At 51.1% G+C, this 26235-nt stretch overlaps 1 protein-coding gene across 1 annotated transcript in view; it reads left to right on the top strand.

Annotated features, from left to right (window-relative positions):
* LOC144247049 (axonemal central pair apparatus protein HYDIN-like) overlaps positions 1 to 26235 on the top strand; it is a 91936-nt gene that overhangs the window by 16201 nt on the left and 49500 nt on the right. The window contains exons 13-30 of the mRNA XM_085589334.1: positions 181 to 305; positions 1586 to 1790; positions 4554 to 4737; positions 5852 to 5951; positions 7223 to 7341; positions 8516 to 8736; positions 10629 to 10696; positions 12841 to 13180; positions 15219 to 15354; positions 15805 to 15969; positions 16831 to 16983; positions 19169 to 19263; positions 19503 to 19616; positions 20374 to 20610; positions 21149 to 21245; positions 23585 to 23823; positions 24976 to 25228; positions 25778 to 25921. Of these exons, the coding sequence (XP_085445460.1) occupies positions 181 to 305; positions 1586 to 1790; positions 4554 to 4737; positions 5852 to 5951; positions 7223 to 7341; positions 8516 to 8736; positions 10629 to 10696; positions 12841 to 13180; positions 15219 to 15354; positions 15805 to 15969; positions 16831 to 16983; positions 19169 to 19263; positions 19503 to 19616; positions 20374 to 20610; positions 21149 to 21245; positions 23585 to 23823; positions 24976 to 25228; positions 25778 to 25921 (2995 nt within the window). The remainder of the gene's footprint in view (positions 1 to 180; positions 306 to 1585; positions 1791 to 4553; positions 4738 to 5851; positions 5952 to 7222; positions 7342 to 8515; positions 8737 to 10628; positions 10697 to 12840; positions 13181 to 15218; positions 15355 to 15804; positions 15970 to 16830; positions 16984 to 19168; positions 19264 to 19502; positions 19617 to 20373; positions 20611 to 21148; positions 21246 to 23584; positions 23824 to 24975; positions 25229 to 25777; positions 25922 to 26235) is intronic.

Genomic DNA, 26235 nt, shown 5'->3' with positions numbered 1-26235 from the left:
GAGGGCTGGATCTTCTTAGAGGTGGGTCAGTGGCTGTTTCTGATTCAGTCTTTTCTGTCTGTTTTCTGCTGACTGTGGTTGGTTTTCTCCCTGCTTGCCCAAGTGAACTGAAGTGAGCTGCACTGCAGAAGGAATCTCATCCCCAGGTGTGCCCCCAGTCCTGATCCCTCTGTGTTGCAGTCCTTTCTCCGTGGTTCCAACCACAGGAATTCTGGGCGCTGGTGACAGCATGCAGGTGACAGTGAGATTTCACCCGCTGAAGACTGGCGACCATTCCGGGTCCCTGGTAGTGTGCTGCAACACAGGTGAGTGCTGGGCCCTGCACGGGGCATGGGACAGTTCTGCACCATCACTCCCTGTTGTCCCATCCCCCTCCATTGCCTCTAGAGGTCCCTCCCCTGTTCAGCTTTGCCCCAGAGAAAACTGAGAACTCCTTGGTGTTTAGGGAGTTGACAAAGTGGATCCCCTCTAACAGGGGTTTTTGGGAGTTGCTGAGTGGAAGAAGGAGGATCCCTAATTCTCCCCTGTCATGTGGTTATGCCTGGGTGAAGTTTTATTTTATTCCTGGGCAATGTGAGGTGTGAGGTTTCCATCAGACTCTCTCCCATAACAATGTGTTGCTTGCACACCTCTGTCCCATATGGTGCTTCTTCTCCACTGGCATGTCACAGACCCTTTTTCTTGTCACCCTCTACACATATATGTAGTTTTTGTCTAATAACATTTTCAAGCCCTCAAGTTCCTGATTGGTGACAAATCAAGACAGATTTTTCCTCATCTCCATTTCCTAGGCCATTCATGCTGTTGCAAACCTCTCACATCTATCTCCCATTTGATTTCTAGACTGAGGAATCCCATTCAGTGATCATACAGAAGCTGCTCTGTACTTACTAATCTTTCCCTTGTCCCTTTTTTATTCAATTTGCAATGCTCCAGCTTGGTTTTTGAGATCAGAACAATATAAAATATTTCAAGACTGATGTGGCTGTGGGTTTGGACAGGGAGATGATAATGATTTTCATGGTGTTCATTTTGTAGTGGTTTGTCATATTACAGAGCTGGGCTGCTTGTTTCCTCACCTGTGTCCCCTCCTGCTGTGGGCTGTCACTTCATTGGTTCCTCTGGGCCTCCTTTTGCTGCCCACATGCCCCCAGGTGCATTTATTTCTCAGTGTGTTTGTAGAGATTTGGCCCCTAGGTGACAGTATGTACACAGTGAGATTGGTCCGTGTGCTCCGATGACCCACTCAGATCACCAGGATTTCTGCATCAAAGTCCTTCAGGTGATGCTGAGGAGCCCTGTTCAGTCCTGGCCTGCCCAGGGTCTCCCCTGAGCATCCCATGAGACTCACGTCTCTCCTGATCCCTTGGATCCCTTATTGCTGACCAGCAAAGAGTTTAAGGAGGTGCCCAGGACATCCTCACTCTGTACACCCAGAGCTGTCAGGATGTGCTAAACGTACTGATCCACAGAACTGCTCATTCAGCTAAAAGCTGTGACACCTTCTTCTGCGACCTGTGGTTTGCTCTGTTCCTTCTTTCTGGCAGCCAGGAAGCTGAGCAAAGACTCCTTTGCTTTGTTCCAGGTGAAGAAAGTATCCAGACAAACCTCCATGGACAAGCTGTAGATCTCAAGATTGGATTGAGCACAAATTCTGTGGACGTTGGCAAGACTTTCATTGGCATGTCAAACCACACAACCGTGTTCATTGAAAACAGGAGTAACATCACAGCCCACTTCCAGTGGAAGACTTTGCCTACTGAGGAATACGAGAACGAAGAGAAGAGGAGGTTGGTTTGAAAGATGCATTTCAGTGAGAGACATGGCCCAAGACTGAAACTGGCGTGTGGCCGCAGGGGGGTGTTGGTGTTTTTGAATGGTTTAGGCCAAGTAAACCATCCCTGGCCCTAGGGTGTGTGTCCCTGGGCTTCTGGAGCTCAGCACTGAGCATTCCAGTTCCATTTATACTCCAGCCAAGGATGGCATTTTGGGAAGGAAAGGTTGATTGCAATGACTGGATTTCCTCAGGTTCTAATTGGGCTTTTGCCTCTCTAATCTTCTTCCTACATGACACAGCAATATCCTTAAACACTTCCTGAGTTGCCAGCCCCTCTTTTCAAAGGTGATGCACCCTCTTTTGTTCCCTTAGAAGCTCCATGCCCATCCAGGCTGGTTGTCTTCCCCATCAGCTCATCTTTCAGCACACAGGGACAGTTTGTTCCTGTGCCTTCAAGACTTCTTTCTTGAAGTCCATCCATCCATCCTGGACCCCTTTGTTTTTAAGGGCTGTTTCCCAAGGTACTCTCCAAATCCATCTCTTGAACAGGCTGAATCTGCCCTCCAGAAGTCCAGAGTGGAAGTTTTGTTGATGCCTGTCCTTATTTCACTGAATATTGAGAACTCTATTCTTTCACGGTCACTGTATGGTGAACAGATGAAGTTCATTTAGTCATTAGGGAATCTCCTGGTGATATCCAGTACCTGGACCCCAGGGAGGCAGCACGCTGCCCTGTGGAATGGATCCAGTTGATCTGCAGGGCCCTCAGCTCCCCTTAGAAGGGAGTCACCTACTACCACTACCCTTCTTCTTAATACTTGAGGCTGTGATGTGTCTGACAGACAAGTGCAACTGGGAGACTCTCCAGACAGAATTTTTTCTTTAGTGTCATCTGCCAGACACTTGAGAGCCAGGGCCTCATACCTATTCTCTCAGGGCACCTGGGAAGGTGATGGGCATCAGGACAGAATTTTATTACCTCCCCAGTAGAGACCCATTTCCATTCCCCACTTTCTCTTAGGTCTCCTCTTGCCTGATCACAAGAAGGGCAGGACTTCTGCTGAGCTTCTCTCAGGATTGGACAGGTGTAACTCCACCAGTTTATTTCTGTTTCGCTCTTCCTGATGCTCCTCAGCCTTTCCACTTCTTAAGTTCTGACACTGGACAGAGCAGATCGTTCTCCTGCTGACACCACACACAGGTGTCTTTCACACTGTTCTCTGATATCAGTACCAGGGTCAGACCTCCCTGCAGCCAGGGGCCTGGACAGCTGCGTCCTTCTTGGGGGGTTCAGTATGAGTTAGTACATTCCTGCTGGCAGCAGCAGCAATGACTTTCCATCGTTTGTAAGCCGTTTCTGGAGAAAAAAAAAAGGCAGGAAGAAGAAAGAAAAAAGGGGGAAAAAAAAGGCAAGCACCTCAAAACCAGCTAAAAGACACAACCCACTACACAAGGAGGGTGGGTGGCTGCACTCTTTCTGCTCAGCCACGCCAAAGCTGAAAAAACGCTGTGCCAAAACTGCCGTGGCAAGCCCCTGGTTGCTGCGGGCCAGGTTGCTCGCACTCCCCGGAGCTATTTTACATTGCCTGCAATGGACCAGGAGATTGACCCTCGCCTGCTTGAATGGCTGGCGAGAGGGTCCTTTGGTGCCCTGGGCTTCTTGGTTTTCCTCTGTTCTCGATCTCCTTTCCTCCGTCTCTATCTCCTTAGTGTCTGATTTCCATACAAGCTCTGCATGTTAAAAGAAAATCCTTCTCTGGCTACTTCCCTGGGCTGTTATTTTCATGTTTTTCCCACTTGCCTGCCTCAGCCTGGACCCCAGGTGAGCCACTCTCCCCTCAGAAGCAACTATGTTTACCCAGAGTAAACTTCAACTTGGCTTTGGTTCTGTGGGGTTTGTTCCAATTACATGTGTTTTCATGCCAGTTTGTGTCCTAGAGTGCCACCAGGACATTTTGTTCTTCCTTACTTTTGGTCTTAGGGATGGTTTTAGCTCCAGGGCCACTGTCCTGCTGTCAGAGAAGCTTTTGAGATCTCAGAGCAGAGAGGACTTTTTATGAGAGGAGATAGTGCAGGACCCTTTCCCTCTCAGGACATTCTACTAGCATGCACTGGGATGGGACCCAAACAGCTCTGGATCATGAAAAGGCCTCTCCAGGAGTTTGCTGTTTCCTCCTGCACAACAAAGTCCCTTCCCCTTTCAGAGCCTCTGTTTTCATGCATATTGCATCTAAAACCTTGACTGTCACTGAAGGGATGAGGTGCCTGAATTCATCCATTTCCTTTGGAAGTGCTCTGGGATGCTCTTGTGAAAGCAGAGTAGGGAATAGGGCAGGTCCAAAATGGCAGAAAGGAAGAGTGATGCTGGTAACATGTAGCTGCAGCCCAGCTTCACCTCCCCTTCTGAGGGAAGTCCTGCTCCATGATTTTGATCTGCCTCCCCCAGGCAGCTCAGTGGTAGGAAAAGCTAACTGAGGTGGCTGCTGGATTCTCCCTCAGCTGTGGCAGAGCCTTTGAGCCAGGAGGTTCTCTTGAGGGATACTGGCTTTGGAAACCTCTCCTGAGCTCGAAAGTGTGGAGTAAAACGACCTGCTGTGCCAGTGAACAGCAAGTTCTCCTCTGACCCATGTGGGACCCCCATGGCTTGGGGTCAGCCCTTGCTGGGGAGCTGCTGCTGCTCCTCCCCAAGTGCTTTCTCTCCTGCACTCACACTTTTCTCTGCAAATACGTGGCTTATTAAATGATCTGCTGGCCTTTTCTCTCCCTGTGGCTGCAGGCAGTACTTGCTCAGGCGCCGAAAAGCGGTGTGCCTGGAAAACTTCATGGAGGAGAGAAAAATGGAGAAGTTCTCTTGTAAAGATCATACTTCCCTCCTGAGGAGTGTGGTCCAAGAGGAGATGGCAAAGATAAAAGAAGACCCCATGCTGTTCTCCAGTGCCATTTTTTGCATTGAGCCATTGGTAAGTGATAGCTGAGAACCTCATTTTTCTTCCTCTTCCTCCTCCCCGTTTTCCTCTTCTTTCTCCCACTCACCCTATCCCTGGCCCCTCAGTAGATCCTCAGCTGGCTGGGTGTGCTGAGAAGGAGGACATCAAGTTTCTGGTGCGGCTGCAGAGCTCCCTGCTGGAAGCATTTCTGCCCTGCAGGCTCAAGGCAGGGCTGGGAGCCTGACAGAGCCGAGCTCTGCTGCCAGGGCTCGAGCTCAAGGGTGCTCTGTGCTGTCATTGCAGTGTCCACAGGGAGCAGTTCTTGTAGGCAGGGGCTCCCCCGACACGTGGTGTGTGGGGCTCAGCAGAGGCTGTTGCAGCTCTGCCAGTTCACATACTGACCTCAAGCTTGCAATGGTTCGCTGGAGGCCAAATTCAGCCCAAGGTTAATTCTAGAAATGCCAATCCCCATCCCCATGTCGTGCACTATTTCTGAGTGTCCCTTCCAGTGTCATCTGAGAGCATGGACACAAGGGTGGAAGGTTGAAATGGGCCTTTTGAGTTCTCTTGCACACAGGGACAGAAAACCTTTTCCTTTTCTGTTTGTGCAAGCAAACTGCCACGTCCTCCCACCAACCCGAGCCCTGATTCTGAGTACTGGCATTGTGAGAGATGATGAATGCCTGGTGTCTGCACAGTGCAAAATCCCTTCTCATTTTGGAGTAAACCCCAGAATAAGCCCAACCTCTGCATTCTTTCAAAACAGGTTAAACTAACATTTTTATTTCCAGGGAAGGGGGGATCATGTTCTCTTCTTGGTTACTCCTATGGCCTCTGTTGGCCTCCTATGGCCATCTAAGGCCAAGAGCCACCAGTGCACAGTGGCAGTTGCATCCATCCCACTGTAGGTGACAGCAGCATGATGTGACCAAGAGCTTGTGTCAGAGCAGTAGGAATATTGTGGAGAGTGGGAGCTGATCAGCTGAGCACTGAGAGCTTCCAGCGGTGTGCTGAGCTGGGTTTGGAGTGCTTCCTTGTGTTGTTCACTCATCGCTGATGCTCTAAATAAAGGCTTACAGGACTGTGGTTGAAAACAAGAAATGTGAAGTTTGAAGATAAATGTTTTGCCGTCCCTTTTCTGTTCTAGGAGGGAGAAATTCAGCCATATAGTTGGGCTGAAATCAAGGTGACCTTCAAACCCTTAGAGGCACTGGAATACCAAATTATGGCTTACTGCAACATCTCAGGTACAGCTCTTTTCCCCTGCTGCTCTCAGCCACAGTGAAGCCACGGTGCAAGCCTGAGCCCACTGGGCTCCCCTGTAACTGCTGGGAAGAGTCCCTGGCCAGCAGGGCAGTGCTGGCACATCCCCACTGGCCCTGCAGCTTCCAGGGAGTCTCCTGGGCAAGGCCAGGGCTCAGAATCCTGTGTCTGGGTTACTGATCCCAGAACAACCCAGGCAGTGCAGGGAGAGGTTTTCCTGCCATGGCTTTGCCAGCATTCCCTCAAAGGCCAAAGAGCTGCAGAGCACAACAGCTTTAGTGAACAGGCACTGAGCCCCTCTAGGCCACTGACCTCCAGGATGGGTCCATTTGCCATGGCTCCATCATCAGGTGGTAGGAGCTGAGTTAGAAATGGGCTCCCTGACCCTGGATCGCTCCCACTGCCCAGACACCACCAGACCAGAGTGGCTGAGCCCCACTGAGCCCAGGGTGTTTGTAGAAGGAGCACCCTTGGCCAGCACCTGCTTCTGTCCCTGTGTGGGAATTGTCACCTTGCAGCTCAGTCTGTGGAAGTAGAACACAATGCTGAGTGCCAGAAGTTGAGGATTTTGGCAACAAAGTTGTGTGCCACTGGGCCAGGTAGTTTGGTAATTGCCAAACTCTTGATGAGCTTTGTGCCTGCACTGAATGGATTTCTGAGCTCCTCTAAGTGCATGGGAAGGAAACCACAGAATCACAGTATGGTAAGGATGGAAGGGACCTTAAAGGTCATCTAGTCCCAAGGGCCCTGCCATGGGCAGGGACACCTCCCCCTAAACCAAGTAACTCCAAGCCCCATCCAGCCTGGCTCTGAACACTTTCGGGGCTGGAACCTCCACAACACTCCTGGGCAATATGCTTCAGTGCCTCACCACCCACACAGTAAAAAATTTCTTCCTAATATCTAACTTCCTAATATCTAATATTCCTAATATCTTCCTAATATCTAATAACCTAAATTTCCTTTCTTTCAATTTATACCCATTACACCTTGGCCTATGACTACAGGACTTCAGAAACGTTTTTAACGCAGCAGACTGGTGGCTAAAATTGGAAACTAGCCCAAGGAATGGGTTAGAAATTGCAAGTCAGCCCCAAGGGATATCTCCTGAGGGAAGAGAAGGGTCCATAACTTCTCCTGCAGCATCAGGAGCTGGTTGCATCCAGCTCAGAGTCGGGGACTAGCACCTGAGGCAGCCTGGAAAATGCAGTGTAACAGAGGGAATTATTGTACTGAAATGGATATCTCTCCCCAGGCCGTGAGAGCAGGCTGCCCCTGCACCTCAGAGGGGAAGGCCAAGGACCCTTGGTTGAACTCAGTTGTCCTTCAGTGAACCTTGGGAACATTCTTGTCAACAACCCCCACATCTGTGAGGTGAGCAGCAGGGCTTGGGATGGATCCTGATGGCTCCTGAGGCAGCAGCAAGGCTGGTGGAGCTGTGGAATTCCTGCCAACCTGGGCAGTTGTGAGCAGGGAATATTTGATGTACTGGTCAAATCTGGAGGGGTCAGAAAGGTGTGTCTGTTGTTCATGAAGCCCCAGTCCCTGCTTTTGGGCAGCCTTCCTTAGGGATCAGCTGGGAGGCTTCCTGCAAAACAACCCCTTGGCACATGAGAGCAACAGCGGGTCAGACAGCTGCACCTTCAGAGGCTTTTGTGGCAGTGCCAGACACAAGGCACCTTTGTACTGGGCTGTTGAGAAGCAGCTGGAACAAACTGGCTGCGTTTGGACTCCAGTCCACTGCAAACAGCTTCCAGTCAAGTGTCTGCTGCTCATTCCTGGAAGCCACAGGAAAGCCATCCAGCCTCCTGGCTCAGTGCTGGCCCTTGCAAAGGGCTTGGGAATTCTTCCCCTTGCTGACCAATCCCTCACCACGCTTTGGCCTTAGTGTATTTCTGACTCTAGAAAGAGAAACGTGTTCTTGGGAATAAAGCAAAGGATTTTTCTACCTATTTTCCTCCCCTGACAATGGTATCAAGTTTACAAAAAAATCATGAGAGAGCAACTGAAAGAGGTAGAAAATGAAGCACTGCCTCATGCCAGACACTTTCAAAAGCCTGGCTGGGGAAGGCAAAGACACACAGATTTTTCTTACCAAAAGATGGTGCTGTCTATATATTTAGACGCTGATGCCTCCTAATCAATGTATTGTTTTCATGGTGTGAGAAAAGGTGAATGAGTAGATGGTACTGTTGGAGCTGTGCTCGCTGGGGCAGCAGCAGCAGCTCTGTGGTGATTCACTACGCAGCTGCAGTCACCCCATGTTGCTGTCAGGGCCAGGTCTGAATGAGTTTGGTGGTGCTGACCAGAGGTGACTGCTCTGTGTCCATGGGATAACCCCAGGGTGACTGCAGTTATGTGGAGTTACCACAGCTTTGCATGAAAACCTAAAGGCAGAGCTTGTCCTGTTGTATCTTTTAACTTCTGCCGTTCAGCAGCACATAGCACCTTCTGCCATTTCTGGGTCTTAATTGCATCATTAGAAAACAACTCTCACAAAAAGGCAAGATTCCATGTATATTTCCATTTTGCTTTCTTGCTGCTGCAGGTGAAGCTGATTAACCAAGGAGCTATTAATGCTCCCTTCACCTGTATTCCTTCAACTACAAATGTGGGCTTCTTCAAGTTTGCACCTGAGGAGGGCATCATTACACCAGGCGAGATCCAAACTATTCAGATCTCCTTCAGCGCCACCGTGCTGGGGAGGTTTGAGGAAGAAGTCCGGTTCAGTGTGGCTGGATCTCCTGTGCCTGCAATCCTGACCATCAAGTAAGGACTGTGGGAGCTTGGTGGGCACATCTGGGACAATCCCCCACCTTCCTCATTTGGGGGCTGAGTAGAGAAAAAAGGTGTTTCCTGAGGTCTTAATCTCTGCTCTGATCCTGGCATTGCTTTAGTGTGAGGATGCTTCCTGTCCTGTGTGGTACCCAGGAGCTGGAATGACTCTTCCCTGCAGGGATCTCCCTCTGCCTTGGGCTATGGCAGGCAGTGGGATGGATCAGCTTTGGGCAGTAGCTGCTCTGGGATGTCCCCCCTGAACAGCCAGCAAGGCCCCCAGGGCTTTGGAGGTGGGCCAGCCTGGGTGATTCTGCACCAGCAGCAGTGTTTGTAAAAACTTGTGTTAATAATCCATCCCAGATGGGCAGCAGCAGCAGCCTCACCTCACCTCACCTCTCACAGCCATGCTGTGGGGCACAAGCCGTGCTCTCAGCTCCTGTGCAGAGAGTGCCCTGGTAGCTCCTTTCCACAGCCAGGAAAGGGCTGATGTGGGAGACAGGGAACTGTGCAGCAGGAACTGTGCCAAGGACAGGGGCGTCATCCCATGGGCTGGTGCCATGGCAAGAGATAATCCTGGCCCAGCAAAAGGGAGGAGGGCTGATAGCAGGGGAGGCAGAGCTCAGTCCTCAGCACCACAGCAGCATGAGGGCTTGTCCCTGCTAGCCTGAGCCACGTGCTGCTAGGATCATGTAGGGTAAGCCAGGAGAGTTGATGCTGGCTGCTCTGGAGCTGGGCTGCTGCTCTTGGGAGGCACTGGGTCAAGGCAGTAAAGAAATTAAAGCAATCTGCAGTCAATTATACCAATAAGGGAGATGGATTAAAAAGAGCAAGAAAGTTACTACGTAGCAAGAGAAAAGTGGTGAGTAGGTCTGCCTATAGAAGATAAACAATCACGCTAGCTTTGTTTTTGGAGGAAAAGTGATGCTTTTTTATTTTGGAAATCAAGAGGGAACCTTTGACCATCAAATAATTGATGCTCCTCTGTCCCTCCCCCAGATTGCTCATGGGATTTTATTACATAAGCAGCTTTCTCCTTGAGCAAGGGCAGGTGTCTCTTGTTGAGAGGTGTAGAGCAGAGCCAGTGGCAGTCCTATGAACACAATAGGAGGCACAGTTCACTGGTCCTTGACTTTTAACCAGAAGGCAGAGTGGGCATTGATTGGCATCTGCCATGAAATAAACTCGTGAGTGTTGTGCAGCTTCAAGTGCTGATTTTCAGTTGGTGACTTTTGGAGTCTGTCTGCTGAGGTCAAGGACAGGTGAGGCGCTGTGCTAGATGCAGGACACCTTTGTTTGGTTGTTGAAGCTATTGCTCTTGGCTGTGCCAGCTGGTCCTTTCCTCTAGGATTCATCTGTCCACTGCGTAGAACTGTTGCTGCTCTTTTCAGAGGCTGTTTGGGGCTCCCCTGGATTCCTGTCTCAAAACTGTCTGTAATAATTGCATGGGTCAAACTCTCCTGAGAAAGCTCCTCCATGGGAGCAGCAGTTCCAGCTCAGAAGTAGCAAAGCAGGGAACCTGTGGCTGGAAAGGCTGGTTACAGAAGTTTGTGGAGGCACCTTTATGTCCCTCACTTTAAAGATGGGGAAACTGAGGCACAGGGCAATGTCTGGGTGTGTGTTCAGGGTCCTTCATGGGGCCACCAGCAACCATGGGGCTTTTCCTGCCTGCCCTGAGCCCAAAGCCTCATCAGTGGCTGTTGGCTGCTGGCCACTTGGCTTTAGCTGCCTCCTGTCCACAGGGGCCCTGTGCCGAGTACATGGTGGTGTGTTGATTTGAGCCCCGCAGTGCCCTGACACCAGGTTTTATGCCCCCAAGCCACAACACTGGACCTTTGCAATTCCCTTTAACCAAGCCATGTCCTCCTCTGTCCTCGCCACTGCAGGGGCAATGTCACTCGACCAACTTTACACTTCGACCTCGATGAGCTCAGCTTCGGGGACATCTCCTTTGGTGAGTGTTCCCTGGGCTGGGACACAGCGTGAGGGATCTGTGTGTTCCACAATGGAGCACTTGAACATCCAAAGCATCCCTCGCTCTTGTTCTGCCACAGCAGCCTCTTCAGGGTGTGAACTCCAGGGCTGGTGCCTCAGGTAGCATTCTGCCATTGTGAGATCAAATAGAACCAAGGCATAGAAAGTCAGTATTTTCTGGTGTCTCTGTCCTGCTTTAAAAGGCAGATGTCTGCCAAAGAAGGTGGGAATCCTCCTGGAATGGAAAGATGACCCCCTCCCCCCAAATTATTATACCTCTGAAATTACAGGGCTCACAGACAAAAACATGGGAAAAGGAATAGCAGTTCTTTACTAGAATATATCAGCACAGACAACACCACAATAAGCAGAAGTTTCCAACCTGTCAAACAGTGTTTTTCCCCTCTGGTGTAATTATGATCACAGCAGGAGGAGGTGAAGGCTCTGGCAGGGCAGTGATCCCCTCCCAGCCGGCACTGGCAGGGAAGGAAGGAAGGAAGGAAATGGGAAATGTTCCTTTTGCAAACTCACGGGCAGAGGGAATCTGGGCACTGCCCAGCAGCAGCAGGCAGGAGCAGGGAAGGCAGGCAGGCTGGATCCCAGCGCTGAGCCGCAGCCCAGGGCAGTCCCGGGCCAAGCACACAACCTCCCGCAGCAGCAGCAGCCGACCTTCCATCCCGAGCGGGAGGAAGGGAAGCTCCGCTCCCTGCCGAACCTCGGCTCCGGCCTCACAGCCGCCCACGGCATCACGCCACAACTCCCAAAAACTCACAACGGAGAAGCCCACCCCCAGAGCCAAAACCCCCCAAGACCCCTATCCCCCCTCTTCACTACGAAGCCTAAACCCGTAATAATGATTTTCATTAACTTTTTAAGAAAACTAATTGCCTTTCCTGAGCTGCTTCTTCTCCACCCTGCATCACCACTGAGGCACTTGTTAAGTTGCCTTTTGAATAAATGAAACAAGAAAGGCAACAGGTAGAAATATGGTTCTGAAACAAGAGCTTCATCCTGCTTAGTCCGATTTAATTCCTAAAGTCTCTTTAGCTAAGGCAGCTGTTGTATCTTTACTTCTTTTTAACTGCTGGCTGTTGTCTGCATGTGGTGACCTCAGTCTCATTTGAGGTTTTGACATCTATGTTTGTCCTTTTTGTGCCTCCCTTGCCTCCCTGCTGGAGTCATTGCTGGAGCTGGCAGTGGTCACTGTTGATGGGCACAGAGAAGCTCTGGGCTGTACCTGCAGTTGTTGTTTCTCCCCATCTGTGTTCCAATGAGTCTGGGTGAGCAGGCCCAGGGAGAAGCCTCCTCCCCACAGGGCTGGCCAGCCAGATGTCCACTGCAGAGCAGGTCATAGCTGCTGTCCAGGCTCTGCAGGACATCCCCACCATGCCTGGCTGGATCTGACTTTCCAGTACAGAAAGCAAATCTCAGAGCTAAAGTGGGGTAAGCCCTTGCAGGCAGCAATCACGGTGAGCAGCACGGGTGTGATGTCCCCGTTTGTTGGGTGAGGTGGGCCATGGTTCCCAATTGCTAATCTCAAAGCAAGGCTCGGGTTTGCCCCCAGCTGAGTGGGCTCTGAGCTGTCAAGTACTCAGTCTGTTTGGCCCAAACCAAGAGCTGCCTTAAGGGTCCTGCAGAGGAGAACTGCGTTAGGGTGCTTTGCATCACGTTCTAGTTCCTGACAGCATCCTCACTTTCTTTTGCTGTAGCCTCTTCTCAATGACGACTCACTGTTTATAGATCTTGAAAAGGGTGGGAGTGTTGGTAGCCTTAACAGGGAATTTTACAGCTTGAATTCTCAGAGTAAATCCTCGGTCTGGGTGCAGACCCATCACTGAGAAATAACTGGTGCTGGTTTGAGGCAGGTGAGGGAGCTCTTCCCCATCACAAAGAGAGAAGCTTGCAGTATTCAGCAGGGCTAGGAGTAGGCATTTTCAAGGCTGCAGTTTGGAATCAGTGTCAAAGGCAATTAAGTGATGATGAATTCTTCCTGCAGCTTCTCAGTGAGCTGTAGTTCAGGCAATAAAGAGCTAAACTCCAGTCACACTTTCATCTTACCGGGATACTCACCCCAAGGGTTATGTCATAATTGGTGCCTAAATGGATATTTGTGTCCTTTCCTAGGCTTTCCCTACACCCAGAGCTGTCGCTTGACTAACACCTCCTCGGTGCCAGTGACGTTCAAGCTCCGCGTGTTGGACGATGGCACCCAGCCCGCTGTGAACGTCTTTGATCAGATACACAGCGACAGTGACCCGTCCTGGAGGGAGGGAATTCGTTTTTATGTGGAGCCAAAGGAGTTTACAATGAATCCCAGCCAAGGGACCATCCTGCCCCAGGGACACCAGGATATCGAGGTATGGGAAGAGCCCAGCCACAGACACTTCAGCATCAGGGCTGATGCTTCCCTGGAGTGTGGGAGGGCTTTAGCTCTGGTGCCAGCTTTGAGCACTTGGAGCCCTGTGTGAGTGAGAGATCTGCACTGGTGAAAGGCCTCTGCTGGCTGGCTTCCTTGGGATGTTCCTCAAGGAGCACCGTGTTGTTTCCAAAATCACAAGCTGAGATCACATACCATATGGTCAAGTACTGAAGCCGTTCTTGTGCTTTTTGAGAGAGATTTCTTTGACTGCAAGTGGGCAGAGGGAGGATGAGGACAGAAGGTGGCTGTTAGAGGAATGTCATTGTAAAAAGCAGTTTGCTTCTCGGTCTCATTTCCCTTCTCCTGGGGAGCAGAATGATTTGTGCTCACTGCAGGGAACTCCAGTGCAGACAAAAAAATGCAGCCATGAACTGCCCAGCACCTGCTGGGCCCCACTTTGCCCTCAGCTTCCTGCTGTAGAGCTGAACTCATTCTGTTCAAGTCAGATTTCCTCTGCATTTATGTCATTGCAGTCAGATGAAAAATTGGCCTCTTAATTTGAATACAGTGGTCCATAGAGCTTTAGTCTAATGTTTCAATTTGGCTGACCTATGCCCTGATACCAAGGTGTGTTTAACAAATCTGGTCTTGCCAGAAGACTTTTGCTACTCTGAGACTGTGCTCTACACATGGGCCAGCAGAAGAATAAAGGCAAAATCTGCCCTTTCCTTACCATGAAACAAGAGCTGGAGGATATCACACATGGGTAATGAGCTTTTGTAAGGAAGAATTCACTGCTCTTCTCTTCCACCAAGTGACCCTGTGTTCCAACACAGTGATGGAATTCTGTCGGAGAATGCTGGTGGACCTGGAGGGTGTTGGCGAGGGAGTGGCATCACTGGTCATCACAGCCAGGTACCAGCCCTTCCCTGGCCTCCCCCAGCCGCTGCCTTGCACGGGGTTTGCTGGCTGGAGCTCCCAAGGAGAAGTGCTGTCTAATGACCTCCTGTTGTGCCTAGCTGGACATGAGAACAGCGGTGCTTGGACATGAGCCTGTGCTGAAAAGCACCCCTGCTCACAGCCCAGCACGGTTCTGGGCCCTTTCCTAAAGGGACCAGGAATGATAAATTTTATTGGTCTGGGTTTTGGTGCTTGAGCTGGAGCAAATTTCCTGAGGCCTCCTCTCCTTCTTCCTGCAAGAGGTGGAGTTGTGCTGGTTGTGGCCACCTTGCACTGGTTTGGGACACACCAAGCAGCCTGCTGAGAGTCAGGGTCTGGTTCTGTCAATGAGGGACATGGCAGGGGGAAGTGGCTCACAGCAAGAGTGGTGAGGGCAAGGTCTTAGGAGGGGAAAACAGCCCTTGATGAGGCAGGTCAGCTCTAGTTTTCCTCCTTCCTCTGCTTCCTCTTCTGAGCTTGAATGTTCTCAGACTCAACCCAAAAGTTGTTCTTGCTGCAGCGGAATTCCATCCTGCTATGCTGCTCTGGCTGTCATTTAAGGACAAGAGGGATGCAGTTCCCTGGTGCTGTTCCCTGTTCCAGGCAGAGCCAGTCAGTGCCTGGGCTGCCATTTTGTCAAGCAAGTGTAACTGGGGACAGTCAGTGCATGGAGCTGTGGAGTGAGAGACCGAGGGAGCTGTAGGACCTGGGAGGGGAGATCACCCACTCTGCAGGGCAGGGGGTGTCTCGTGCCCTCCAAGGCTAGGGCAAACAGCTGAGTTCTCAAGCAGGGCAGCAGCACCGTGGGAGAGAAGAGAATGATTTTTACTGAGATGCTAGAGTTGTGTGTTCCTTGAGCCCTAGTGAGCACTGATCCTTGTTGAGAAGGCTTCCCCAGAGATCACTAGGACTGTTACAGGAGTCCTTGCAAGCCCCCTTGGGTAAAGGAGGAGCTGAGGCAGCCCCTGCGGAACAAAGTGCTCTGCCTGGGGCAGTTGGCAGCCTCTGGCGCTGCCGCTCAGGGTTTGCCCCTCCTTTACAAGACATGTTTGACCAGGAAGACTTTGAAGGCAATTTACCACTGTAGGGTTGTTAAATGTCCGTTTGACAGTGACAAATGTGTTATGCTCCATTTCACAATCTTTGGGGGTAAACATTCTCCATTCTCTCAGTGTCTCATTGCCCGGGGTCATCTTTTGCCCAGGTGTCTCGTTCCTGAGCTGCACGTGTACCCCCAAGTCCTGCTGTATGACGAGTGCCGGCCGAAGGTGCCATACCAGAGGAAGTTCCTCATTGCAGATAGCACCAATCTTCCTGGCTGCTACGGGCTTATTCCCCAGGTTTGGCATCGCATCCAGCTCCTCCTCCTCCTCTCAAATATTACTGAGGAGATATTAGGGTAAAAAAGGGTTTGGATAAGGCCTTGCTGGTTTCTGTTCTGTCTTAAAGATCTGCTGAGAACAGGATCCTACCTGAATGTAAACTTCAGGATGTAGTTTAACTTCCTGAGGATAGTTGATGTTCCAGTCTTCAGGGTGTTTTCTTGTGGGCGATATTAGAGGGTTGTGAAAAGCTGCTGCATCCACAGACACCAGTGCCTGTGCTGGCAGCCTCCTTGCAGGAACCCCTGAGAATGCTAAGCCTACAATTCTTGCATCTTGTTTGTGCCTTTCACCTTTGTCCTGGGGATGTTTAAAAATGTGTGTAAGTTGCTGTTGCGGTGGATGTTAAGTAGTCTAAAATTTCTTCAGAGGTCCCTCTGAAGCTGCATTTGATTCTGTCCCTGCCAGGAACACAAGGAGGACTCTCCTGTGTTCTACTCCAGCCACAAACCCTGTGGGATTGCCCAGCCTCACAGCATTGCAGAGATTCCAGTTACAACTGAAGTCCAAACAGTGGGCAAGCATCGCACCAACGTTCTTATCGGCGTGTTTGGGGATGAGAGAAACCCACTGGTGAGTGCAAGGGGAGATGTGTGCCTTTGTGCAACTGCTCCTGGCAGGGTGCAAAGGTACAGGGATTCTCCTGGGGAAAACAGGCACAGGCTGCTGAGGAGGACAGGAGGGATCGGTGGCACAAACAGCTCACACCTTAGAGGTGGTAATCTCAGTGTCTGACACAGAAGGTAGTTCATCTAAGCAGCAATCAAGGATAATTTTAGTTAATTGTTCTTTAAAATGCTATTAACTTTGGAAACATCTGTTTTTAAATGTCATCTCTCTGAGCACAAAAGAGGATGTCAGACTTCTGGGAACCTTGAGCTTTCTGTAAAAGACAAGAAAGCTGGCATTTGAAGAGTGGTTGCAAGGACTTAAACTTACATGTTTTAATATAAGACATGGAAATGATGGTGCCAAACATCTGAACCTGGGCCATTGTGGCACTGCATGTAAATCAGCAGAAAGGACAGGCAGTGCAGGCTGTGCCAGGGAGCCTGAAGTTTGACAAAACAGTTGCTTTCAACTATCAGGCTGCTTACCTTAAAGAGGAGGGTTTCTCCCCACCAGAATAACCAGTTGTTTAACTGTCAGCCTGGTCTTAACTTGAGATTTCTTGCAAAGATTTTGCCTGTGGACCAACAATTTGTAGTTTAAAAGGTTCTCTTACTTTAATCCTTTTAAATTTGGAGGTGAATATGTATTTTTTTTCCCCCAAAAAGCCCAGCATTTCAGGTGAAGAGTGGTAGCTGTCCCTAAAGAAATAACTTGAGTGGAGTTGAGCTGGTTAAGCTTTTTTAGCTTTCCCTGTTGTGGTTTGTTTTTGGTTTTTTGGGGGTTTTTTGGTGGTTTATCTTTTTTGCCTGCTTCCTGGAATAGAGATCAGAATTACGGAGCTCTGGACAGCTGGCAAAAATCTACCCAAGTCCAAGGCTGATAGTGTTTGGCAGGATCCCAGCACTACAGCCTACTTCTCGAAATTTTACCCTCTTCAACAAAGGTCTCATCCCTAAAGACTTCAGGATAGACATTGTAAGTATCTGTGGGGCTGTTTTCCAGGGAAATAGACTGGTCAGTAGCAGCCATGACTTGGTTTTTAAATGTAAGATTTCCATATTGCCCTGTGTGAGAGGAGGCAAGATACTCCAATATTCTATCTGAGCGAGGCAAGAAGAACCTGGCTCTGGAGTGGTGTTAGCTGGGGCACCCCTCAATGAAATCAGTTGCGGAGATATTGGAGCAGAATTTAGTCTGGATTGTGTTGACAAGTTCTCCCTTAATTTTATCTTTTGTCTTCAGCTCTGATATCAAGAGAAACCTGTGGTCCTTTGCTCCCCAGAGAGCATGGATTTCCCCATGGTTTCCCTGTTCCATCTTCACTTGCTTTGTGCCAGACTGCTGTTCATAGTAGAGAGCAGGGTGCGGGGTCTGTCTTCAGACTGCTCGTGGGGAGGCATTTTTCACACCTCCTGTGGGTCAGGCTAGCTGGGCTGTCCACACAAAGACATGTGGGGCTGTGCACCCCTACAGCCTGTGATCTCTGTGCCATTGAAGAGCATCTTTGGGCACCAGCTGCAGAGAAAGGCAGTTTAATATTGGAGGCTGCAGAGGGCAGAAGGAGCTGGGGCTGCTCCCCTGGCAGGGGGAGCAGGGCTGGTGCAGCCAGGAAGGCCTTGTAGGCTGGGCCTGCGGCTGGGTGGGATGTTTGCTGGATGGGGAGATCCATGAGGGGCTTGAGGTTTGTTTTTCTTCATGCTGGGTGTGTTGGACTTGTGGGGTTGGTTAAAACCTGATACTAAGGACTTGTTTGTGGCTGTGGGTAAAGCATTAGGCCACGTGGGAGAGTCCAGCCACAGCCTCCTGGGCCAAGGAGGGGCATGGATTTTCCTCTTGCTGCTATTCCTGCTGTTTGGGGGATAAATGTAACCTCAAAGTGAGGGATTTTTCCAGGACAGCTTTCTCTAACTCCACAAGAGAATTCTGCTTTCAGCCTCTGCAGGGAGCAATGCACCTTGGCTGGGTGGTCGTGGTGTGTAAAGGATGGGTTTCACATGCTGGTAGCAGGGAGCTGTGTCTGCACAGCTGTGCTGGTGCAAGGCCTTTCCTCCCTTCTTTGGGCAGCTTCCAGCTCTTTTACCCAATCTGTGAAATCCATGAAAAACCAGATGACAAGAGTTTTAGGGAACAGTGAGCCGTGCCCACAGAGCACATGTCCACTTTTCTTTCTGCTTCCTGTTTTCCTGCTCTGCTCTTACCATTTGGAGATGACTTTTCCAAAGCAGAGGGTACTGGGGCACCTCTCTACAGCTGATGATTGGTGGGAAGTGAGGGCTTCAGTCATTTAGGGGATGTTGAGAAGCACTGATGGCCCCTTGGGAAAGAATAGTTTGGTGCTGGGGATTTGCACAACTGGTTTTGCAGAGATATTCTTCAGGCTCTCAGCATTATCCTCCAGCTGTGTGGTTTCTGGAGTGGGATTGGAGCAGTCCTGGCTTCCTCTGGCCTTGAGCCTTTGTGAGAAGCCAGGAGAGAGAAAGCAGCTTTCCTTGGCACACACTCCAGAGAAAGACTGGGGAAGGAACACTCTCCTGAGGATAAGCATCCCTTGGGTGTAGTAGATAGGGACAGGCGAACGGAAGATTTCGGGATGTGACAGAAAGAAAGACCCCCATCCCCCTCTCACCCTGCAACGTGTTATCCATTACCCCAAAGAATGTAACCACACCTAACCCAGTAGTCTTCCACTCCTAACTAACCCTAGAGACCCTGCCAACCCCTCCTGACGTAGCAGAGTCCCCCAAGACTATTTAAACCCATGAGATAAGATAAACGCTTTTGACCGTCCACCACATTGGTGTCCTGCGTGTGTCGTTAGCCCGAGTGGCCCAGGAGAGACTGGGCTGCCGTGCTGTTCCTTGAAACCAGGTCGCCGTTGTCTTCCATGAAGGCAACATAACTGGTGCTGAAGCCCGGGAATAATTCGCTCGGGTAGCGGGTGTCGCCTGGACAAGAGCAGCGGCCAGACCGGTGAAACCGTGTTCTCGGCGAGGGAGACGTCCCAGGACCCGCGGTCGTCATGGATGCCATTGCCAGGGTCGTAAGTGAGGTTCATAAGCAATGGGGAATTGAGTGTAAGCTCAAAGACTTTTATCTTGCTATAGCAAGGCTGCTTGAGCTTGGGGCAATTGAACGCCCTGTGGATGTTTTGCATCCGGAGATACGGGAAGAAAACACAACCATGCTGGCCGAGGACACGAAATCCTTAGGCAGTGACAGAAGCCTTAAGGCATGGGGCAAAGTAGAGAAAGCCCTGTGCGGAGCAATAGAAGAGCAGGAGACATGGAGCGCAGCGCGTACGTGTTTATTAGTTACACCCAAGCTAGGGGTAGGAGTGGCAACGCAAACCGGCCCTCAGGGCGATCCGCCCGGGAGCGGGGATCCGGGGGGGCCCGGCGCGTCGCCCCCCTCCCCGGGCCGGGGCCCGGGACCCCCCCCGCGGAAACCTCCCAAAAATCCGCGGTTTCCCCATCCGCCCCACCACTGCCGGTCAGTGACCCGCTGCCGGAGGTGCAGCAGCACGCAGAGCTCTGTCAGCGGAGGCTGGCGGGGGAAGCCAGACGCACGGAGGCCGCGGCTCGGGAGGAGATCCTACCCACGCCGCCCCCGTATCCCTTTGAAAATGGCGCCGGCAGCCAAGGGGAGGGGCGGGGCGCGGGCAGTCTCGGCGCGAAGAGCCCAGAGGTGCGGAGTTTCGCTAATGCGCGTGTGCGGGAGAAAGAGGAGGAGAGCGGCAGAGGGCTCGGAGCCGGTCGGCAGCCGCGCCTGACGCCGCCACCATGTAAGGGAGAAACCCCCCCTGCAGGAGGCAGGGCGAGCCCGGGGGGCGGCAGCGGCGCCACCCCCGGGGGGAGGAGCGGGGTCGGAGCCGCACAAAACGGCACCGAGCCCCGGAAGTGCGCTGGCATTCGACTTCCGACTCGGAGTCCAGCAGCAACTCCGGCAGCTCAGAAGAGCTGTCGGGAGCCGGCTGGGACTCTGAGACGAAGAGAATAGAGCCAACGCAATTTAAAACAAAACCAAGTAAAGCTTTAAGCGGCACCAAAAAGCAGCCACAATACGAACCAGCCCAGTTTACCGACTGGGGAGAAATAAAAATAGCCTGTGCTGAATGGTCCCCAGCGGCTGCCGTACAAGCCTTCCCGGTGAGGATCACCGGCCCGGAAGGGAACCAGCAGAGGGTATATGCCCCGGTAAACCCAAAAGATGTACAGTCAATTGTCAAAGCCATTGCAGAAAAAGGAACAATTCGGCCATGGTCTCCACATTAATCAATGGTCTTTTTAGTAATGACGACCTGCTTCCCTTTGATATCGAGCGGATAGGTTGCATGATACTTGATGGTGCCGGAATGATTGTGTTTAGACAGGAATGGGAGGATAATTGTACAAAGCTATTAGCCCAAGCATCTGGCGCGAGGCAGCCACTACGCGGATCGACGTTATCCAGGCTTATGGGAAAGCATGATGATATGATCACGCCTCAGCAACAAGCCATGCAGATGCGGGCTGAGGAGGTCAGGGCGACCACTCGGGCTGCTAGGGAGGCTATTCGTGCAGCCTCCCGGGTCGTGGCCAAGCCGTCGCCGTGGTCCACCGTGAGGCAGGCAGAGAGCGAAAGCTTCACGCAGTTCGTAGATCGCCTGCAGGCAGCGATAGACTCCTCTACCCTGCCGGCAGAGGCAAAGGGCCCCGTGGTATCTGACTGCTTGTGCCAGCAGTGCAACTCTGTCACCAAGGATATCTTACATTCCCTGCCAGCCGGAGCCAGCCTGGCTGACATGATCAGACATGTAGTAAGGGAAGAGCACCTGACACCCATTCAGGCAGCCGTCCACACCCTGACCAGTGCCATGGCGTGTTTCAAGTGTGGTGAGGCAGGTCACATCGCGGTGAGCTGTCCCCAGCCGGCACGGCAGCCCGCCGCGGCGCCTCCACCCCAAGCACGCCCGAGAGGAGCCTGTTGGAGCTGCGGGAGGAAGGGGCACCTCGCCAAGGAATGCAGGTCCCAGCCCCAGGGAAACGGGAGAGGGAGGGGGCGTGCGGGCCACACTCAGCCTCCTCCCGCCGCGAATGCAAGGCGGCTCATCTATGCCAACCCCCAGTGGGACGGGGTGCCCTTATACCCCATACCCCCACAGGAGGCAGCCAGCTTGGTACCCTCACCAGCGAATTTCGCAACACAGCCTGCGGTACCTTCGTACCCACTACCACCACAAGCAGCGCCCGTGCCGCAGGGTCAGCAGGGGACGCCCCAGAACGGGACCCCTGGGTGGCCCTGGCCATGAAAATAGGGAAGGAGCCTCCGAAGATGTGGGGGACGTGCCGTCTTTATGGCAGTCAGGACCCCCATGTCATAGGGCTTCAGTTTTGGGCAGACACAGGAGCAGACTGCTCGATTTTTCCCCAAGCACTGTGGCCCCGACACTGGCAATGCAAAAAAGTCCCCCCAGTGAACGGAGCGGGAGGGCCATCCCGAGCTTGGAAAAGCACCCAATTAGTAGCCATAATGCTTCATACAAAAAAGGGACCAGAACAAACAGTAGCAATCCACCCCTACATTTTGCAAAACTCTCCACCCCTGATAGGAAGGGACATCCTTGGTATATTAGGAGTCAGGATTACAAATTTATATTAAGGGCCACTGCCGTACACCCACTGCTGCCAATCAAACTGACTTGGAAATCACCAGACCCCGTATGGGTTGAGCAGTGGCCCCTGTCAAAGCCTCGAATGGCAGCCTTGCTGGAACTGGTCAACCTCGAGCTGCAAAAGGGTCACATAGAGCCCTCCACCAGCCCGTGGAACACCCCTGTGTTTGTATGCTAGAAGCTACCTTTCTAACCCTAAACTAAACCAAACCGAACCTGACTAACTCCTGTTGGCTTTGTTATGATGTTAAACCCCCTTACTACGAAGGCATTGCTTTAGACACCCCCTTCAGTTACTCCACAGCCAGTGCCCCCCACCAGTGCAGATGGGACACTCCCCGCAGAGTAATCACCCTGAGTCAAATCACAAGACGGGGCAAATGTTTTAACAATGCAACCTTAGCAAAGCAGAAAGGCAACTTCTACACTGCAGTTGTCAAGCCCAACAGAAAAACCAATAAGTGGGTGGTCCCATCCGCGTCTGGGATGTGAGTTTGCCAGCGATCCGGAGTGAGTCCTTGTGTGTTCCTTGCCAGATTTAATGACTCTATTGACTTCTGTGTCCAAGTTCTGATTGTTCCTAGGGTCCTGTACCACTCAGATGAAGAAGTGTACCACCTTTTCGAAGAACCTGACAGACTCCACAAAAGAGAAATAATCACAGGTATAACTATCACAATGCTGCTTGGCCTGGGAGCAGCTGGTACAGCCACAGGTGTCTCAGCCATCGCAACCCAACAGCACGGACTCTCTCAGCTGCAAATGACCATCGATGAAGACCTGCAGAAGATCGAGAGATCCATCTCCTATCTAGAAAAACCTGTCTCTTCGCTTTCAGAAGTAATTTTACAGAATAATCGAGGACTAGACCTCTTGTTCATGCAACAAGGAGGAGTGTGTGCAGCTTTGAAAGAGGAATGCTGCTTTTATGCAGATCATACGGGAGTCGTTAAAGACTCCATGGCAGAACTCCGAGATAGACTGGCTCAGAGGGAGAGAGACGGGGAAACCCAGCAGAGCTGGTTTGAATCCTGGTTCAATCAATCACCTTGGCTCACCACTTTAATTTCCGCCCTGGTAGGTCCGCTAGCAATACTGCTTTTAGCTGTTACCATAGGACCATGCCTGCTGAACAAGCTGGTCTCGTTTGTTCAAGCCCGTCCAGAACGGGCGAACATTCTGTTTGTGGGCCAGCAACAAATGCTGTAAACCAAAAACTGCGAACACAGTCAGTTGCAAAAGCCTTCGAAACTCGCCCTGCGAGAGTTACTCAGGTTTACCAAACCCCTTTTTCCTTACCAAGTAACAAGTTTGTACCTCACTCCAGTGCCTATATCTACGACTACCTCATTTTATTTATGAAAAGGAGGGGGGAGATGTAGTAGATAGGGACAGGCGAACGGAAGATTTCGGGATGTGACGGAAAGAAAGACCCCCATCCCCCTCTCACCCTGCAACATGTTATCCATTACCCCAAAGAATGTAACCACACCTAACCCAGTAGTCTTCCACTCCTAACTAACCCTAGAGACCCTACCAACCCCTCCTGACGTAGCAGAGTCCCCCAAGACTATTTAAACCCATGAGATAAGATAAACGCTTTTGACCGTCCACCACATTGGTGTCCTGCGTGTGTCGTTAGCCCGAGTGGCCCAGGAGAGACTGGGCTGCCGTGCTGTTCCTTGAAACCAGGTCACCGTTGTCTTCCATGAAGGCAACACTTGGGTTGGGCAGAACTGGGTTAACTAGGTGAGTCCGTTAAAGGAGGGGAAAAGACAAGTTGTAGGAGCTCTGCTGTTGCCCAGTACTCTATTTTAGGGATTTTAAGCCTTTATGATTTTTATCATCCCCTCTTTAGTCTTTTTTTCCACAAGACACCAGGGTGTATGGTTCCCATCCTAAATGCATATTATGCTTGTCTTACAGCCTTGCAAACCCCATTGTTACACCATTGAACCCAGAGAAGGAGTGATCCCTGCTAGGGGTCAGGTGCCTGTGACTGTCACAGCAACCCTGGATGACACTGGACTCTTTGCTGACACTATCCAGCTGTTCACTGGGGACAGCCTTTGGACTGCCTGTCGGCTGGTGGCTTTGGACACTGGCAGCACAATTGTCATAGACAAACCATTTGCCCCAGAGCTCAACCTGGGATGCCAATTCAGGTAGGAGATCTCTCCACTCCCACCTCTGCTCCTGTCTCAACAAAGAGCAGTTTTGCTGTAGTCCTTCAGGCAAGGTCTTCAGTGTCCAAAGCCCTGACTCCCTGAAGGCAGAGAGATTCCTTTAGAAACCTGTGATGGCCAGTTGAGAGTTGTTGGACACCCTCAAAAGCCACTGTCAGAGAAACAAGTTGCTAAATTGCCATTGAATTTTCTTTAGTTCTAGTGTCTTGATTATTACTTGATCAAGTGAGGACATTAATGTCTGTCAGCAGGACAGTGAGTAATGATCAAGTGATGATGGCAGGCTCACAAAAGGTTCCTGAAATGGTGCCCAGATGAGGTGGTCTCTCCTTGTGGCTGAGGGACCAAGGGAAGATGGCATCACACCAAAATGGCATGCAGGGGCCCCGGGAACAAAGAGACAGGAGGGTGACAGTTCCCACCGGGAAGGCAGAAACCCACAGAGCAGTCCCAGAGGCAGATGGAAACTCTCTGGTTTGTGTGGGGTCTGCACCGCTGCTTCCTCACGCTGTTCATGGGCTCTGCTGCTGCCCTGCTCTGCCCAGGATCTCGCTCAATTTTTCACTGCCAGCAGAGTTTGCAAAGTTCACTTCCAAACAGTTTCTTATTGCAAAATGAAGTTTCTACAGATGGCTACCAGTGCAAAACCAAGGCTGCTACCAACGAGAGAGAGGCCCTGCTTCCCTGGTTTCCTCTCCTGGAGCAGGCAGACAATTTTTATCAGCTTGCTGGGATCATCCAGAAACTGCCTCTGAGCTGGCTTTTGGGAATGCCTGCAATCATACCCCCACACACAAAGTCCCCAAGTGCAGGATCTCAAAACTCAGTTACAGTTTTGGGCACAAAGTACAGCAACAGTGTGAATCACCCCAGAACAAACATTTTGGAGGAAAACACCAGGTCCTGTTAGCCTTGCCTGGAAAATGCTACATTACCATTATAAACATATTTCTCTTTGCAATAATGACATCAGAAGGGCAGCTTATCAGATACTATTTCTGGTCCACATTAAGAGCTGGAAATGAAGACCTTCTCCAAGCTATTAACACCTCAGGTTGCTCACTGGGAGCAATCTGATGACCAGGGAAATAGCTATTCCCATAATATTTTCCATCCTGCCTTCTATTCTAGCTTCCTTCCCTGTATTCATCGGTTCAAAGTGACAAACGGTGGCCACCATTTCTATCAGCTCTTCTGGAGCGTGGGATGCTACAGCCCACCTGAGGAGGGGGGCCAGGGCATCTCAGCCCTCAGTAGCCCCAAAGATGATTCCCAGAGCCCCAAACGTGCTGCCCCCATGTTTGCGCTGGAGCCACCGTTGATGAAACTGCAGCCAGGCGAGTCTGCGGACCTGGTGCTGCGAGGCTTCTCCCGCGTCGCACAGGTGAGGTGCCCCCAGGGGCTGAGCCTGGGCAACCATCAGATCCCCTCTCCTGGGCTTGCTCCACAGTCCCTCGACGTTAGCCTGGGGAAATGAGCAGGGGCCTTCAAGAAACTGGTTTAAGACCACACGTTTTTGTGGCAGCACCAGCTGCTTTCCCTGCTGGCCACCCCTAGACCAGCTAAGACTTTATTGTGATTCCACAGCTACCAGAACCCAGTGCTGATACCAAAGTAGGGCTGGAAGGAAATACTGCTCTTTTGGGGCAAACAGCATTGCATGCTTAGTCAGCAAAGAAGGGCAGAGAAATAAATTACACTTAGACTAGGAGCCCAAAAAGAAAGTGAATTAAACAAGTGCCAAGTGGTTATTGGGGTACAGTGTTGCAGACAATTGAGCACAGAATAAACAAGCTGCATCGCAGGAAGAAAAGGGGGCAGTGACCGTAACTCTTTGGCAGGAATGAGGCCTATGGTGGGTGCTGAGCCAATGTCGGGCATTTGCAGGGTGCCCTGCCACCACCCACTGGTGACAAGTGACTCTTGCATGCAGGAGGTGCAGGATTATGTGATGTGTGAAGCTGTCAGAGGGATAGCCAGCAGGAGAGAGAAGATAATAGAAACAGTCCTTATCTGCAAATATATTGATCCCTCCATAGAAATATCAGCCAGACAATTTTCTTTCCATGTGGAGAAGGTAAGTTTTGGGATTGCATCCTGGCATTTAACAGCATGGCTGAGGGGGTTGTGTGCTTGTGTTAAAACTCCTCTTTACCTTTCCTGAGACACTCTGTAAAGTAAGTGACAACACTTTTAGAGGTGAGACTGGTATTTAACTTCCCAAAGTAAAATTACAGCTGCACTGCCAAGGGGGATCGTGGCCGCTTCCAGAGAAATGCTACTTTCTTTGCTCACTGTAAAGGGAGGCTTTTGAGGATCCTCCAAGGCACGGTGATGTCTGTACACCGATGCTGTAAGGAAGCTGGGAAAAATGGAGATTCCTGTGAATTC

The sequence above is a fragment of the Lonchura striata genome, chromosome 11 (genome assembly GCF_050655825.1).
Source record: "Lonchura striata isolate lonStrDom1 chromosome 11, ASM5065582v1, whole genome shotgun sequence".
Lineage (NCBI taxonomy): Eukaryota > Metazoa > Chordata > Aves > Passeriformes > Estrildidae > Lonchura > Lonchura striata.
The sequence above is the reverse complement of the archived record's forward strand: the minus strand, read 5'-3'. Positions and strand labels throughout refer to the sequence as shown.